Below are 16,080 nucleotides of genomic sequence, written 5' to 3' on the forward strand. Positions count from 1 at the left end.
AGGATGGGAGAGGACAGGTGCAGAACAGAAAAGGTTCTTTAAACGAACAAAAGAAGCCTCTGCTTCAGCTGACCAAACAAAGGGGACTTTAACAGATGTCAGTCGAGTTAAAGGTGCAGCGACTCTACTGTAGTCGCGAATAAATCTCCTATAAAAATTAGCAAACCCTAAAAATCTTTGTAGAAGCTTGCGACTTGTAGGAGTGGGCCAGTCATTTACTGCCTCGACCTTGGCAGGATCGGACCTAATCTGTCCTTTCTCAATAACAAAACCAAGAAACTGAACAGAAACGGCATGAAAATCACATTTCTCCGCTTTAACATAGAGTCTGTTCTCAAGAAGGCGCTGAAGGACTAGCCTAACATGCTGGATATGTTCTTCAGGTGTGCGAGAAAAGATCAAAATATCGTCCAAATAAACAAAAATAAATCTGTTTAACATGTCTCTTAAAACATCGTTAATCAAAGCTTGGAAAACTGCTGGAGCGTTAGTCAATCCGAAGGGCATTACTAAATACTCAAAATGTCCCAAGGGAGTATTAAAGGCAGTCTTCCACTCATCTCCCTCTTTAATCCTAACTAAATGATAAGCGTTGCGAAGGTCCAGCTTAGTAAAAATAGAAGCCTCCTGCAAGGAACAAAAGGCAGAGTCTAAGAGAGGGAGAGGATACTTGTTCTTCACAGTAATGTCATTTAGACCCCTGAAGTCAATACAGGGGCGGAGTGACTTGTCCTTCTTGTCCACAAAAAAGAACCCAGCACCCACAGGAGAGGAAGAGGGCCGAATCAGTCCTGCAGCTAACGATTCAGTGATATATGTCTCCATTGACTCCCTTTCTGGTTTTGAAAGATTATAGAGTTTACTAGTGGGTAAAGGTGCACCTGAAACCAGTTCTATGCTGCAGTCATAGGGTCGATGAGGAGGCAATGATACGGCTTTGTCCTTGGAAAACACCTCCTGGAGGTCGTGGTATTCACTAGGAACAGATGAAAGATCAACAGGCTTAGGGCTTTCATAGTGTGTTTTAGTAGAGGGAATGGCAGAATGGAGACAGTGTATATGGCAGAACAGACTCCAATTGATAATAGATAACTTGGACCAGTCTATGTGCGGATTATGCATCTTTAACCACGGGAGACCTAAAACTAATGGGGTTGAAGGAGAGTCAAGAACATAAAGGGAGACAGTCTCATGATGGTTACCAGACAAGAGGAGGGACACCGGAACAGTACGGTGAGTCACAGTGGCAAGCGACCGGCCATCTAAGGCAAAAACAGACTTAGGACTAGGGAGGGGCTCCACGGGAATGTTGCACTGGGAAACAAACAAACAGTCAATGAAATTGTCATCAGCCCCTGAATCGACTAAGGCGAGGAGAGGAAAAGAGTCCTTGTTAATGGTGACAGTACCTGGAAGCTGAATACGTCGGGTGGAGGGATCAGTGGGTGTGTGGCTCACCAGGACCCCCCCTGTGGCTGATGAGCAACCTCTTTTGGCCGAGTTGGACAGTTTGCCCGAATGTGTCCTGCCTGACCACAGTACATGCAGAGGCGTTGATCCAACCGACGTTGACGCTCCTCTGGACTGATAATCCTACCCAGCTGCATGGGCTCCCCAGGGAAGACGGGAGTAGAACTCTGAGCAGGACCTGCAGGGAATAGCTCTGCAGAACGGGGAGAGACTGGGGCAGCTTGAAAAGGTCTTGAGTTGGGGAAAAAACTACATCTGCCTGACCTTTCCCTACGTCTCTCTCGCAGTCGGTCATCTAATCTTATGGCTAAAGATATAAGCTCATCTAAAGTGTCAGTCTCATCACGCGCTGCCAGTTCGTCCTTGACCTCTTCACTTAAGCCCCTAAGAAATACCCCCTGAAGGGCCCTCTGATCCCAACCACACTCTGCAGCTAAGATGCGGAAATCAATAGAGTAGCTAGAAACGGAACCTGAACCCTGGCGTAGAGAAAGGAGACGGCTACTAGCCCCTTTACTCAGTAATGGGTGTTCAAACACCTTACGCATCTCAGCGGTAAATGAATGAAGAGACTGACAAACTACTGAGCCACTGTTAGCTACAGCCACTGCCCAAGCAGAGGCCTTCCCAGCTAGCAGACTCATTATAAAAGCTACTCTAGCTTGGTCCGTAGAATACGTTAATGGTTGTTGATCAAAAACAATCATGCACTGATGAAGAAATTGACTACATGTCCCTGGCTCACCTGAATACCTAGACGGAGTGGGGATGAATGGTTCACAGGGCTGGGCAGGTGGGTTGTGTGGTGGAGCCGGAATCAAGGCAGGATCTGAAGCAGATGGCGGAGCAGAAGCCTGGGCAGGAATTGGAGCAGGTGCGGTGATTGAGGTCAGGTGAGTAGCCATTTGTCCAACCTGATTGTAGAGTTCTGAGACGTTTGTAGAAAGTCTGGAAATGGCGTCCATGATTTCTTTAAGAGCCGTCTCATGCTGTCCAACTCTCAGACCCTGCGAACTGAGGGCCTTTTTGAAGCGTTCAGCCTCTGCGGGGTCCATATTTGGCCAGATTATTCTGTTAAGGTTAGGTAGTTGGACCCCCAAAGCAGAGACTGAGAAGTGGAGGATTTGCACAAAAAAAAAAAATTATTTCCAAAAAGGGTAGATGGCTGTGGTAGCAGGGAGCTGGCTGGCAGGCTTGTAGACGGGATTTGAGACATGGAATAATCTGGCACTGAAGCAGAGTCAGCCCAAGTGCTTTAAAGCCCACTGATTGGCTAATCACACCCAGGTGTGAGACTCCAGGAGCAGCAGAGGAGCCAGCCACGCCCCCTGACACACACAGCCCTGGAAACAAACAGAAAGGGAGGGGGAGGCAGAGCAGGCAAAACACAGGGACCTAACATTACAGTTAAGAATGTCAAAACACCATGGTTAGATAAAGATATAAAGCAACTGATAAAACAAAGAAATCAAGCTAAAGAAACAGCAATTTTAACTGGAATCAAAAAGACTATAATGTTTATCGTAATCTACGCAACTGTTAGGTCTAAATACGTTAAGACCGTTGCTCAATCACAACTCAAGGAGAAAAACACTATCTGACTTAAAAGGCGACCAGAGGCAGAGAGGTGCGAGCTGCAGCTCGGAGAAAAACCCAACAAAAAGAGACACAAAAGTCCGATATAAGTTGGATTGCTCTGATGGTGATGCCTCAGAACTAGGTATTTATTATAGAAAACATAGACCACACCCAGAGGGCTGTGCAACAGCGCTCTGGGTGCAGGATTAATACCATATATGGTAACACAAAAACTTTGGGGGAGAAAAACAGCTCATATGTCCATTCAGTGGGTCACATACCCACACTGGCCCAAACTAGTTTAAACCAGCTATGGTGGACAATAGATATGTTTTCCAAACACACACACACACACACACACACACACACACACACACAGTTAATCATGGATAATTTCATATTCTAACTATCGTTTAATCATTTAACTATAACTAATAAAGTAATAAAAACCACACAGACTATAACATATCTTACATATCCGCCCTGTTGTGGGTTTGGAAAACATCAAGCAGACGGGCGTCTTCACAGGTTTACCCGGTGCCATCATAGGACCAAAACAACAGGGATGACCACCGTGAGGTGGGGCGAAAACCCGACAGCTAGTACGGGAAAAATTCCCCACCGTCCCCCCCTGCTGGGGCGAACATCGATTCTGATCCACGGTGATCTGGAGACAGTTCAGAGTGTATGTGCAAATGATGACCCAAAACCATGGTGTCGAAAATGGGGCTTTAGGTCTCAGTGTGTTTTTGGAGTTGGTAAGGGAGGGTCAGAGGTTACTAGCACATGACCCTCAGTAGCAGTGAACCTTTACCGCTCACTGTGATGATGGGAAGGTGTGGCAGGGTCTTAGTCCATCAATGGGGCAGAAGGGGAGAGACCCATAACATGGAGTTGGTACTCTGGGGAGGCCTGAACCTGCATAGCACCGATGATCATGTTGTCTATGCCTTTCTTCACACAGGGGACGATGCAGCAGCAGGCAAGACCAACGACCAGCAGCACAGCCAGAAGAGGGAGACCCAGACGTAGCAGAGATTGGAACCAGGAGCCTTGGAACAGCCAGTCCCACCCGGATGAATGGACATTGGACTCGTCAGCTGACATGGCACCTTCCAGGTTGCGGAGTGTTTGCAGGGCGTCCTCGATGGACTCCGAGGAGTTATTAGGGATGTATGTACAGCAGGTAGCACCCACCATAGCACACACACCACCTGTGGAAGCTAAAATCGTATCTAAGGCCATACGGTTCTGAATAGCCATTTGCGCGGTGGCCGCTGTTCTAGCATTCATTTTGTTATTAACAGCTAAAGATGCATTAAGAAGCATGTGAAGGCGGTATTGGAGGGTCTCTACCATAAGGGAATTCTTACCCACGCCTATATTAGGAAAAAGAGCATGAACGATTTTTTGACTAGTTGACCAATATCTATGTTCGTGAGGGACGTCTGAGCCCCATATTGCATCATGAGGTGTGAAGGTTATAATCTCACGACGAGAACGACTAGGCATTGTCATATGAACTATGAAAGACCCATCTGTGACTGCTACTGGTACACAAACGGCTGACATATTAGTTGGAGGGGAAGGATAAACTTTATCACCGCACTTCAACCAAACACCGTCTCTAGCAAACATTGGGACAACCGTACTGACGTTCCGAACGGTAGCACAATGGTTTATGTCTACTGATGGTAGACCTTTGGTGTTAGTTGGTGGACCAATAAATCGTACGCATAAAGGATAGCAGTGAGTATAATTACCACAAGGGACATCATTCGTGTTTAGGTGTTTAGCAGCCTGACCTAGGGGTTCGAGGGTCTTTAGCACTGGTAAAACAGGAGGGCACGAGGTCATGGACTTATTTTGTAAACAATCTAGTACATTCTTTGAGTCAGGGGCTGGAAGGGACGCAGACAACAAAGTTGGGGATGTTACAGCATGCGGCAGATGTGAGCAAACATAGCAACTATCAGTAGTTACTGTTCGTGCAGATAGTTCTACCATACGGTACCAAGAATTAGCGCGCAGACGATGATGGACGTGATTATTATGTTCAAACAGTAATGCGAGTAACGAGTCAGGTTCTTCAGTTGACATAGGTTTTGCATTGATAACTCGTATATTCTGTTTAGCCTCAGGAGACAACACTATGTCCGTGCGTGGTTTAATTACAACGGGAGTGGCCGGAGGTGTAATACACATATCCATCCAAAAAATGGGATCTATTCCTTGTACGTCAGGGCGGAATCCTATAAATAAACAAGAAGGAGGTACCGCAGTGGTGTTAACGGTTAGGAGTAGGATGTTTTGTTTCTGGACAATTGTTTTTCGCAATGACAGATATGCCGCTGTAACAGTACGTGTAGATGATGTGATGGGCCAGGTAATAGGGGTGTAGCTTGTATGTAGGGGTACCTCAGACCAACCATGATCAGCCCATATTCGGTCTGCCCTCAGGACTTGCATGTACCAATCATAATTTGCATAGTCCTTACCATGTTTCTATGGCTCGTAGCCTTTATTAATCAGGGCCTCTAGTGGAATTGTAACGTCACTTAAAATGTCCGGTATTTGTGGTATGCACATAACGAGGTTAAGGCCCTTGGGGCATCTACCTGTGTACTCATACCAAGGTGAGCTTAGAGCCCCTGTTATCACTTCCTGGGATCCCACGAGGAGGAGGAGGAACAACAGATCCATCTCTGTGTTATACTAGGGCGTAGCACCTGCTGTGGTGGGTTTCTGTACCTTTTTCCCGTGTGATTGGTGTATCCACGTCTGCCTTTCAGCTATCTTAAATGCAGTTGGTGTGGTTAGCAGAACTGTGTAAGGACCATCCCACCGTGGAGTACACCAGTGCTTTCTCTTAATCACCTTGATGAGGACCCAATCACCAGGACGTAGGGGATCTGAAACAGGTAAAGAGAGACTAGGCAGTGTATTAGCTTTAACAATTTCAGCATCTGTGAATAATTTAACCATCCATTTTGTTATTGGATCCAACTCTCCCTCCTGATCCTGCACCCACTTAGAACTGGTGAGGGGTAGGTGAAAAGGTCGTCCTGTGACAACCTCAAAGGGGGTCAAACCCTGTGTGTTTGGTGTTATGCGCATGTACATTTCTACCAGGTTAACACACTCTGGCCAGGGCCTGTTTGTTTGTTCTACAGCCTTTTTTAATCTGTTTTTAATGGTACCATTGTTGCGTTCTACCAATCCAGCACTGGCCGGGTGGTAGGAGCAGTGATGTTTTAATTCAATGCCCATGGCCTCTGTCAGCAGGAGTATTACTCTGTTAACAAAATGGGGTCCATTGTCGCTCCAAATCTGTCGTGGGATGCCATGTTGAGGTACTATACGTGTCAAAAGGGCCTTTGCCACTGTCATTGCATCATTTGTTTTAGCGGGCACTATGGTGACCCATTTTGAGAATGAGTCCACCAGAACCAAACAATACGTATACCTCTGAATAGTGTGCAGTGTTATGAAATCCATCATAATGACCTCAAAAGGATATGTACCAGCTGGTGTCTTACCCCGAGGGGGCCTAACATTACCCTGAGAGTTATGACGACAACAGATGATACACTGACGACAAAAGTTTTTAAAATGGGTTTGGAGTCCTAGTGGTATATGAAATGACTGTTTGACTATGTCTACCATCCCTCCTGTTGAGACATGGGTCGACCCATGGCTCATTCTAGCAACGACGTCAAACAAACATCTAGGCAAACACGGCTTGTCATTTAACATATATACTCCAGAGTCATTTTTAACAGCACCTTCAGTAACCCATTTTGTTTTTTCATTTTCAGGAGCATTAGCATGCATATCAATCAGGACTTCATCTGGCAAGCCAAGTGGTACAACATCAACAGGCAACAACTGAACAGTAAGTGCTTCAGTAAAAGCAGCTTTTTTAGCTTCAACATCAGCTTTCGCGTTACCCAGAGAGACAGCATCAGTGGCGCCAGTATGTGCTTTGCATTTACATATCGCCAATGATGTAGGTAAGAGGACTGAAGCAAGAAGGTCTTTTAACAGGGAGGCATGTTGTACAGTCTTACCACTAGATGTCTTCATACCTCTCCTAGCCCACTGAGCAGCAAACACATGAACTGTGGAAAAAGCATACTGGCTATCAGTGTAAATTGTGACTTTCTTGCCTTTGAAAAGTCTACAGGCTTCTGTCAAGGCCACGATTTCAGCTGCCTGTGCAGACTGATTTCCAGCCAATTTGCCTGATTTCAACACAGTGTCACATGTAACTACTGCATAACCAGTATGATTTGTTCCATCAGGTGCTTTGGAGGAGGAGCCATCTACAAAAACTACATCTCCGTCTTCCAATGGAATGTCTGTCAAATCTGGACGTGGCTTGCATGTCACCGACACTAACTGTCCACAGTCATGCGGTGTCCCATCGTCAGCTGTTGGTATCAATGTAGCTGGGTTAAAAGCAGCACAGCGCTTTAGAATGAGGTTAGCTGGGGACAACAAGGTGTTAGTAAGATGTAAAAACCTGGCAGGAGATAAGAATGACATTTTTGTTTGTGTTAACAGGATGTCAACTGCATGGCTGACTAACAGTGTCAAGGGATGGAACAACACTACTTCAGCAGACGCGTGCACAGCCATGGCTGCGGCGCAAACCGCCTGAACGCAATGGGGAAGTGCCCTAGCCACATCATCTAATCGTTTAGAGTAATAGGCTATTGGTCGTTGCTTCTCACCATATTGCTGTAGTAGTACTGATGTCATGTAACCGTTCTTACAGTCAACAGACTGTGTAAATGGCTTGTTGTAATCTGGCAGCGCCATCACCCCTGTTCCTGTTATGATTTGTTTCACTTTTGTAAATGCTTCTTCCGCTTCAGGTGTCCACTGCAAAGGTGCGCTTAAAGTTTGATGTGTATCTAACATTAGATTCTGTAATGGGGCAGTTATGATAGCATAATCAACGATCCACGACCTGCAATAATTCGCTAGGCCTAAAAAGGCCATCATTTGTCTGACGGTAAGCGGTTTTGGTGCCATTTGTACTGCTTCCTTACGTGATGTAGTAAGTTCTTTCCCTTCAGCTGAAATGTTATGACCAAGGAATGTTACTTTTTCCTGTGTAAATTGTAGTTTTTCCAATGAGGCCTTATTTCCTGTTTTTGCCAAATGTGTGAACAGTCTGATTGCCTCTGTTTCATTTTCCGCTTTGGTGGGACTTGCCAATAAAATGTCATCAACATAAACAATTATCTGTGTGGTCTCTGGCCACGTGTGGTGGCTGATGCATCTGTTAATCTCCGCTGTAAAAATCGTAGGGCTATCACAGAACCCTTGTGGAAGGCGAGTGTAAGAGTATTTTTTGTTCTCAAATGTGAATCCAAACCATCCCTGCGCTGTACTATGAAGAGGGATGGAGAAAAATGCATTACTTAAATCAATTACAGTGAACCATTTTTGATGAGGTTGTAATTCATTTAACAATGTGTGTGGGTCTGGTACATTTGGAGCTCGTGATTTAACAGCCTGATTTACTGCTCTTAAATCATGTACCATCCTCCAGCCGCCCTGTGGCTTTTTCACAGGGAAGATGGGGGTGTTGCATTCAGCTGAGTCATGTTCCTGTAACACGCCTGCAGTCAGTAAATCATTAATAACAGGCTTTATTCCTTCTTTTGCATCTGATTTGAGTGGATACTGTCTAATTCGAGGCCTGTGAGATGTGGCTGGATCTATGGTTACAAATGTTGCGGTTGTCATAAGTCCAACATCTGTTTTTGATTTAGCCCACAGACATGATGGCACTGAAGGGAAGTCATCTGATTTCAGAGTGCACATAGACAATCATGCATCCAAATGCACAGCAGGGGGCGCCAAAGTACACCAGTTCAACATTTGTTTTTTCACAAAGCCACAAAAGGAGCCTCTGTATGTGAATACATTGTGTCCCTCCTTCCTCCAAAGGTCACTCTTGACAGGAAGTGCAGCCAACAGATCATTTGCATCTTTCCACTTTTTATGTGCCGGTTTTTGTAAACAAATATGTGGAAACCGTGGGGGGTTTATTGGTGTCAGCTCTGGAGGCAACGTCACTCTGATTATAATCCATCCATCTGGAGACCAACAAACGTCTGTCAATGTTATTTTCTGTGGTGACAATCGCAGAAACTTTTCCTCCCAGGCTTTAGCAGCTGCTCTGCCCTCAGGGGACAGGTCTGGTCTCCTTAGCCAGTCTGGTTGACCTGGCAGGGGTCCTTCAGGTCTGACATACATCATTGTAACATGTAGTGGCCACTGTGTCTGTACTTCTGTGGGAATGACAAATGTTTTAGCTATTTTAGCCCGCAGTTCTTCCATAGACCCAACCACTGACCGAGGGCCTGTTGACACTGGATCCAATGTATAGAATTTATTAGGAATGACTGGGCTTTGCAACACCATAAGTGATTCTTTAGTATCTGATAAAAATTTCTTTGGCACTATTCCATTAGCCGTTGGCACTAAACTGATCTGTAACTTACTGAGGAGATCCCTTCCCATTAAATTGAAGGGACAATCAGTTGTCAAAATAAATGGGTGTGTGTAATATGAACCATCTTCATCTTGCACAATGACCTCCTCAGACCAACATGCATATTGAGGCTTTCCACCTACTCCCACTATGCCAATAACCTTTTTGGAAGTGACTACGCCCTCCACCTGATCACGGAGGACAGAAACATCAGCCCCGGTATCACACAGGAAAGTGACTGGTGTTTGTTTTGGTCCCACCAACAATGTACGTTTTGGGTATTTGTCATGTGTTAATGTTACAGCTGCATAAATGGAGAAATCAACAAAATGATTTGGATTTAAAGGTGGGGGATGTTCATATTCTGCAGGTAAATCATCGTCATATTGATCAGCATCCTCATCTTGCCCTAAAAAGGCTATGTCACACTCTGAGGTTTCATTATCTGTTCCGGAGTCACTGATTACACTTCCCTCCGGCCAGTCCTGGCGTCATTGCCTAGGAGTTTGCCCGAACGACGTATGGTCTGTTTTTTGCTTTCTTTTTGGGCAGTCTCTTGCCATATGTCCTTCCTCATGACAAATGAAACATTGTCTTTTTTCTCGATCTATTTTTGCTTGTTTTTCCTCATCAGGCGTTCTGGTGCGATATGGCTTTTTTCCCTGTCTTTTAAACCCTGAGCGCTGGCTCACTAGGGCTGCAGCCATGGCCTCAGCCAATACATTAACATTAGCTGATTCAGTTTTTATTTTCTTTCTTTCAGTGACTTCATAAGCATGTTCGGCCCATTCCATTAGCTCTGGAACAGTGAGGGTGCGGTGTGTGACACAGTTTCTTTTTATGAAATCTGACACGTTTGGCAACAAACCACTGATTAACCACATTTTTAGCTGTATTTGGTATGGATTATCCGCCAGCGGAGAATGAGGAAGCCCGCTATTAGTCCTAAAAACCGTTTCTAAACGGGCACGATATTCCATTGGCGTCTCGTCTGATTTCTGACGACACGCACTTATTTCTTCGTGGCTTGGGGGTTTTGTGTAAGTTGCTCTCACTCTTTGCATCAGTGCTTCAACCTGCTGTCGCAGCTCATTAGAGTTATGTGCTAGGGGCTGACGGTTAACTTGTCTCCCGGTAAAACCGCCCACCACTACTGGATATCGGTGCCTAAGTGTTAGTTTTAAAACTTTTTCCACCTCCAGTCCATTTAAATGCCATGTCTCAATCAACCCACGTACTTGTTCAGCATAAGCAGTCGGGTCCTTCTCAACGTCACATACGCCCCTACAGGCATCTAATGCTTCCTGCTCCGTCCATGGGCGAAACAACAACAGCTGTGGGGGATGTGCACCCTGTAATGGATCCTGTGGGTTTAAGAGTTCTCCTGAACGAGGATTAGCCACCTCAATCATAGGCAAAATTGGATATAGATGTTTCTCTATTCCCGTCTGCGCTACATGATATTGCTCATCCTCCTCACTGTTAACACTTTCTTTCATCTGTTTTGACTTTTGTTTAGCTGCCCTAGTCACAGGTCCCTTTGTTTCTTGTCCTACAACTGCACCCCCCTGCTGTGATCCCCCTGCAGCTCCAACCTGTTGCTGATCTGTCTCCTCAACTCTACGCGGTGCACACACGGTCTCATCACAAGGCTGTATTTTAGCTGCTGCTAACACTTTCTGTTTCCTTCTCTCTTCACCTTTCTCTATCTGTGTTTTCCTAATACTCATAGCATCTTTCCAGATACACACTACTCTTAAGTGGTCTGCTATTAACTCAGCCTGCTTAGGACGTAACTTTTTTAATGCCTTCACTCTTTTTCTTTCACACCAGATAGACACTTCCTCTATTCCAGTTTCGTCTGACAATTTCCCTGCAAACCCACAATTTTTGTACCAATCTTCTAGATAGCAACAACTACCGGGATACTTTCTCTGCATGAATTTCACATCATTATTTTCCATCAATGCTTTACGCTGCGCGTTACCCATGTTCTCAGCACGGGATTTACAGACACTGTCACAACAAAGAAATACCACACAAAGAAACACCACACAACAACTCCCGTCTGCTCTCTGTCCCTTTACCACGCCGTGTGAGTATTACGTCACCCACCACGGTCTTCACTCCCCGTTGTACGTCACGGGTACTATGGTGAAAAGAAAGCAGCTTCTCACCTCGTCAGTGCTCTCCCTGGTTCGTGGGACCCGTCACTCCCCGTCCGGGTCGGCGTTGGAACAAGCTATGACCGCCCCTGCAAAGGAGGGGGTGCCGGCAGTTTTACTAATGGTCCGGTTGCGCCCACGCCGATCCAGACGAAAAGATGTAAGGTCCCGGGTTTCGGCACCAGTGAATGTTAGGTCTAAATACGTTAAGACCGTTGCTCAATCACAACTCAAGGAGAAAAACACTATCTGACTTAAAAGGCGACCAGAGGCAGAGAGGTGCGAGCTGCAGCTCGGAGAAAAACCCAACAAAAAGAGACACAAAAGTCCGATATAAGTTGGATTGCTCTGATGGTGATGCCTCAGAACTAGGTATTTATTATAGAAAACATAGACCACACCCAGAGGGCTGTGCAACAGCGCTCTGGGTGCAGGATTAATACCATATATGGTAACACAAAAACTTTGGGGGAGAAAAACAGCTCATATGTCCATTCAGTGGGTCACATACCCACACTGGCCCAAACTAGTTTAAACCAGCTATGGTGGACAATAGATATGTTTTCCAAACACACACACACACACACACACACACACACACACACACACACACACACACAGTTAATCATGGATAATTTCATATTCTAACTATCGTTTAATCATTTAACTATAACTAATAAAGTAATAAAAACCACACAGACTATAACATATCTTACAGCAACCATATCACAAAACTCAAAAAGGACAAAAAAGAAATTGTATAATGAGAAATAAATTAACATAGTAAGAAATAATATTAAAAAAATGTGGGAAAACAATCAATGATTTAACTGGTAGAAAAAGAAATTTGATGCCAACTTTCATTGATGTTGATCAATTTTTTAACTAATCCGGCAGATATAGCAAATTATTTTAATAATTATTTTTTAAATAACTTATCCATAATTAATGAAGGAGAAACCACATTTTCAAATTTCAATTAGTAAAACTGAGGGAAGTGATGATCAGGAATATTGAAAACAAACCACTGGGTGTTGATGAAATGAATGAAAACCTCCTGAAGGTGGCAGTAGATTTTGTGGCACTAGCCATTTGTCACATAAATGGGAAAAAAAACCCCAAAATTATTCCTCTACTAAAAAACAAGAAGCAAACCTGATCAGGTCAAAATAATTGTTCATTAAGTTTACTCACAGCAATTGGTAAAGTCATGGAAAATATGGTGTATGCACAAGTGAACTGTCATTTTTAGCAACAATGAACTGTTCATTCCTAATCAGCACGCTTATAGAAAGGGGCATTACCTCTGACCACAATGACTGATGACTGGCTGACAGACATTGAAAAAAGGATTTGATGATTCTGCTACTCTATGGTTTAATAGCTACTTAAGAGGGAGAACCCAGACCCATTTTCTTCAATGTTTTTTATTCCAACTTCGGAGCAGGGTAGTTGTCTTGGTCCTTTAATAAAGTGTTTCTTACCCTTCCTTAGGAAGGGCTGGTGATGGTCACAATTATGCAATAAAATAAATTCATTTATTTAATTACAATAACAAAACATATACTGCTGTCTTAAAAAGATTGCACTTCTTGTAGTGTTGACCTTTGACAGCATTTGCAGACAAAGAAAAAGAAAAAAAATTAAAAAAGAGGATAGTTGGAGCTTGGCGGAGGTTTGCGCTCTCCGAGTGTTGTTGTTATTAATGTTTATGAATCCTGGGGCAGAAACGCAGACTTTTTTGCTCTGAGGCAGCAATTCAACCAACAAAGAGATGAGTATAGGCTATGACTGTACTTCCCTCTAGTGGCCATGACTGTTTTCTTTCAGTTATCAAAGCCTTGTAGTTTTTTTATTCCCTTCCAGACATTTTTCAGAAGTGCAATGGACCATAAACATGGATAATTAGGTATAATACAATTTATATATATAAAAAAAAAGAATATTCTGCAAGAATAAAAAATGGATGGAGTTTGAGGTTGTAAGCAGAGAGAAAGCTCATAGCTAAGTTTGTTCCTTTCTGATCCCTGATAAAAATGAAAAAATAAAAATAAAAAAATCCTGAATTAACCTCCGTAAAACTTCTATTGTCCTCCTCCTTTACTCATGTAACCAAATCCAGTTCACATGTGGGAGAAAGAAAAGGGTCCAAATATGGAGGATGAACTTCATGCCACTCTCTATGATGATGATGATGGTGTCTCCACCTGCTTTGTTATTTAAACTCCACTTCCAGTAAAATGTCACAGCCATCACTGACATGGCTCTAAGGCAGGTCGTGCTGCTTCTGTTGGTGGGAATATGTGCAGCTCTTGGAGTGGAAAAGGCCTCCGTGTTACAAACATGCAAGAGATAGGATATGGACAGGATTTTCATCGATGAAAACGGGTTTACAAAACACTGAATATTTATCCTCACATTAAAAGGTGTTTTTGCATTAATTATACAAATGTTTTGTCTTATATGCACTTAAAACATACTATCTAAATCCCAGGTAAACAGGAATACAACAATCAACAACACATGATTCGTTAGTTAATGAAATAATCTACATTGCTGCATATTTTTTTATGATAAATGAAACAACTAATTAGTCACCTATAGTGTTATTAAAGTAGGCTAATCTTGGGATGCTTCAGGTCAACATCTACTTCTCTTCAGTCATGTTCTGAGATTTAAATCTAAAAAAAAGTGTAACAGAAATAAATACACTTAAGGAAGATAAATTGTAAGTTGAATACATTTTTATTTTCATGATAAGCAGCCACTGATTTGAATAATAATTCACTTAAAAAAAAATGATATTTATGAGTCCATGACATATTTTATTTCGAAACTCTTTATTACACATTTTTGGCACTCAATTAACAAAGATTTACACATTTGGTACAGTAGTTACATGCATTAAAAAGGATTCCCCTTCCATCTATGAACATTCAGCAATTAAAGATCCTTCAATTCTTGAATAATTTATTGAGAATAAAGCAATATTTACTGTAATAACAATAGAGCACTTTGATGGCTCTAAATTATTGTATATGCGGTAATATATTGCAACAAAATTGAATCAGTAAGTAAATAAAACAAAGAAAATCCTGAAAAACCTTGTTGCATATATGAAACCTCAACTTAACATAGTGTTAAAAGAAGACAAAAATAATCTTGTTGGAACTATTACATAGAAGTCAAATGAAAGTTCAAAGGAACCATCAAGGGTTTTTATTGTTTGAAAGACAAATGAAGCAATTACATTTCAGCAACTGCATGTGAAAAGTCATCAAACATAATCTAGTCCTGTGAGGAATCCTGTGAGCTGGTGTGTGTGCTGCTGTTCTCTGCCTTTGAACTCACACTTTGCTGTGTTTCCTGTCCTGAACTCCTCTTGATGCTCAGCTTTCTCTCTGCTTCCTCTCCATGAGGATCTTTGTCTGCCTGGATGTGGAGCTTCCCGTCTGCAGACAGGCAGCAGGTGACAGCTTCAGGGTTCAGGCCTTCAGGGAGATCAAACTCCTGTCTGAACTCCTGCAGTGTGTAAGAAGAGGAGCCTTTCCCGTCCTCCTGTTTCTTCTCCATCTTCCCGCTGACTCTCAGCTTCCTGCCCACCTGCCTGACAGACAGCTGGTCAGGAGAAAAGCCTCGAGTGTCCAGAGTCAGTCTGAAGCTCTCTCCATCTTTCTCCAGCTTGTAGGAGGCCCATGGCATGGCTTGGAAGTTTTGGAAAGGTTCTGTCTGCTGCAGGATGGAGTGTGGTAGATTGTCCATCAGCTGCAGACTGCTACGTAGCTCCTGTAGGCTCCTCTGCAGCAGGTCATGCTGGTGGAGCAGAGGTCTGACCTCTGGCCACACACTGCGTACAGGCCAGTAGACACCCCTCAGATGATTGAGTGCTGAATGTAAACCACGAGAGCACATCATCTTCTCTGATGATAGGGTGGAGTCCTTTAAAGCTCAGTTCAAGTGTTGCTTCTCCTCTGTGTTGTTGTTTGATCCAGCAGTGGGACTGTCTCTTCTTTTATATTCCGACTAAAAACAATCCAGAGCCTTCAGGAACTTTCTTTAATTACCATATAATTCCACTAGATGGTGCTGTTTCACACTATTCTGATTATTCAGGAAGGCTCTGGAATTTACATGAAACAAACGTCATATACCAAGAGGTAAAAACTTCTTGGTTTGTAGCACTGATCTCTAAATGCAAGAGTTTTAAGGAACTTGTACATGATTTTTAGGAATACTGTCTTTTACCCATTGAAAAACACCAAATGACATCCATAGTAATGGACAGGGCGACCGTGGCTCAGGTGGTAGTGGGTCGTCTTCTGATCGAGAGGTTGGGGGTTCGATCCCAGTACCTGA

The 16,080-nt window shown here is 43.5% G+C and overlaps 1 protein-coding gene across 1 annotated transcript; it reads right to left on the bottom strand.

Annotated features, from left to right (window-relative positions):
• Positions 1-14,771: 14,771 nt before the first annotated feature.
• LOC114473824 (heat shock protein 30-like) lies at positions 14,772-15,694 on the bottom strand. The gene has a single exon (XM_028463647.1). It carries the CDS (start codon positions 15,637-15,639, stop codon positions 15,013-15,015), a length of 627 nt encoding a protein of 208 aa, XP_028319448.1. The 5' UTR covers positions 15,640-15,694; the 3' UTR covers positions 14,772-15,012.
• Positions 15,695-16,080: the final 386 nt, after the last annotated feature.

The sequence above is a fragment of the Gouania willdenowi genome, chromosome 12 (assembly GCF_900634775.1).
Source record: "Gouania willdenowi chromosome 12, fGouWil2.1, whole genome shotgun sequence".
Lineage (NCBI taxonomy): Eukaryota > Metazoa > Chordata > Actinopteri > Blenniiformes > Gobiesocidae > Gouania > Gouania willdenowi.

Bases quoted from the DNA above. Each gene is read 5' to 3' on its own strand.
- LOC114473824 (XM_028463647.1), bottom strand. From the start codon at position 15,639: ATGATGTGCTCTCGTGGTTTACATTCAGCACTCAATCATCTGAGGGGT.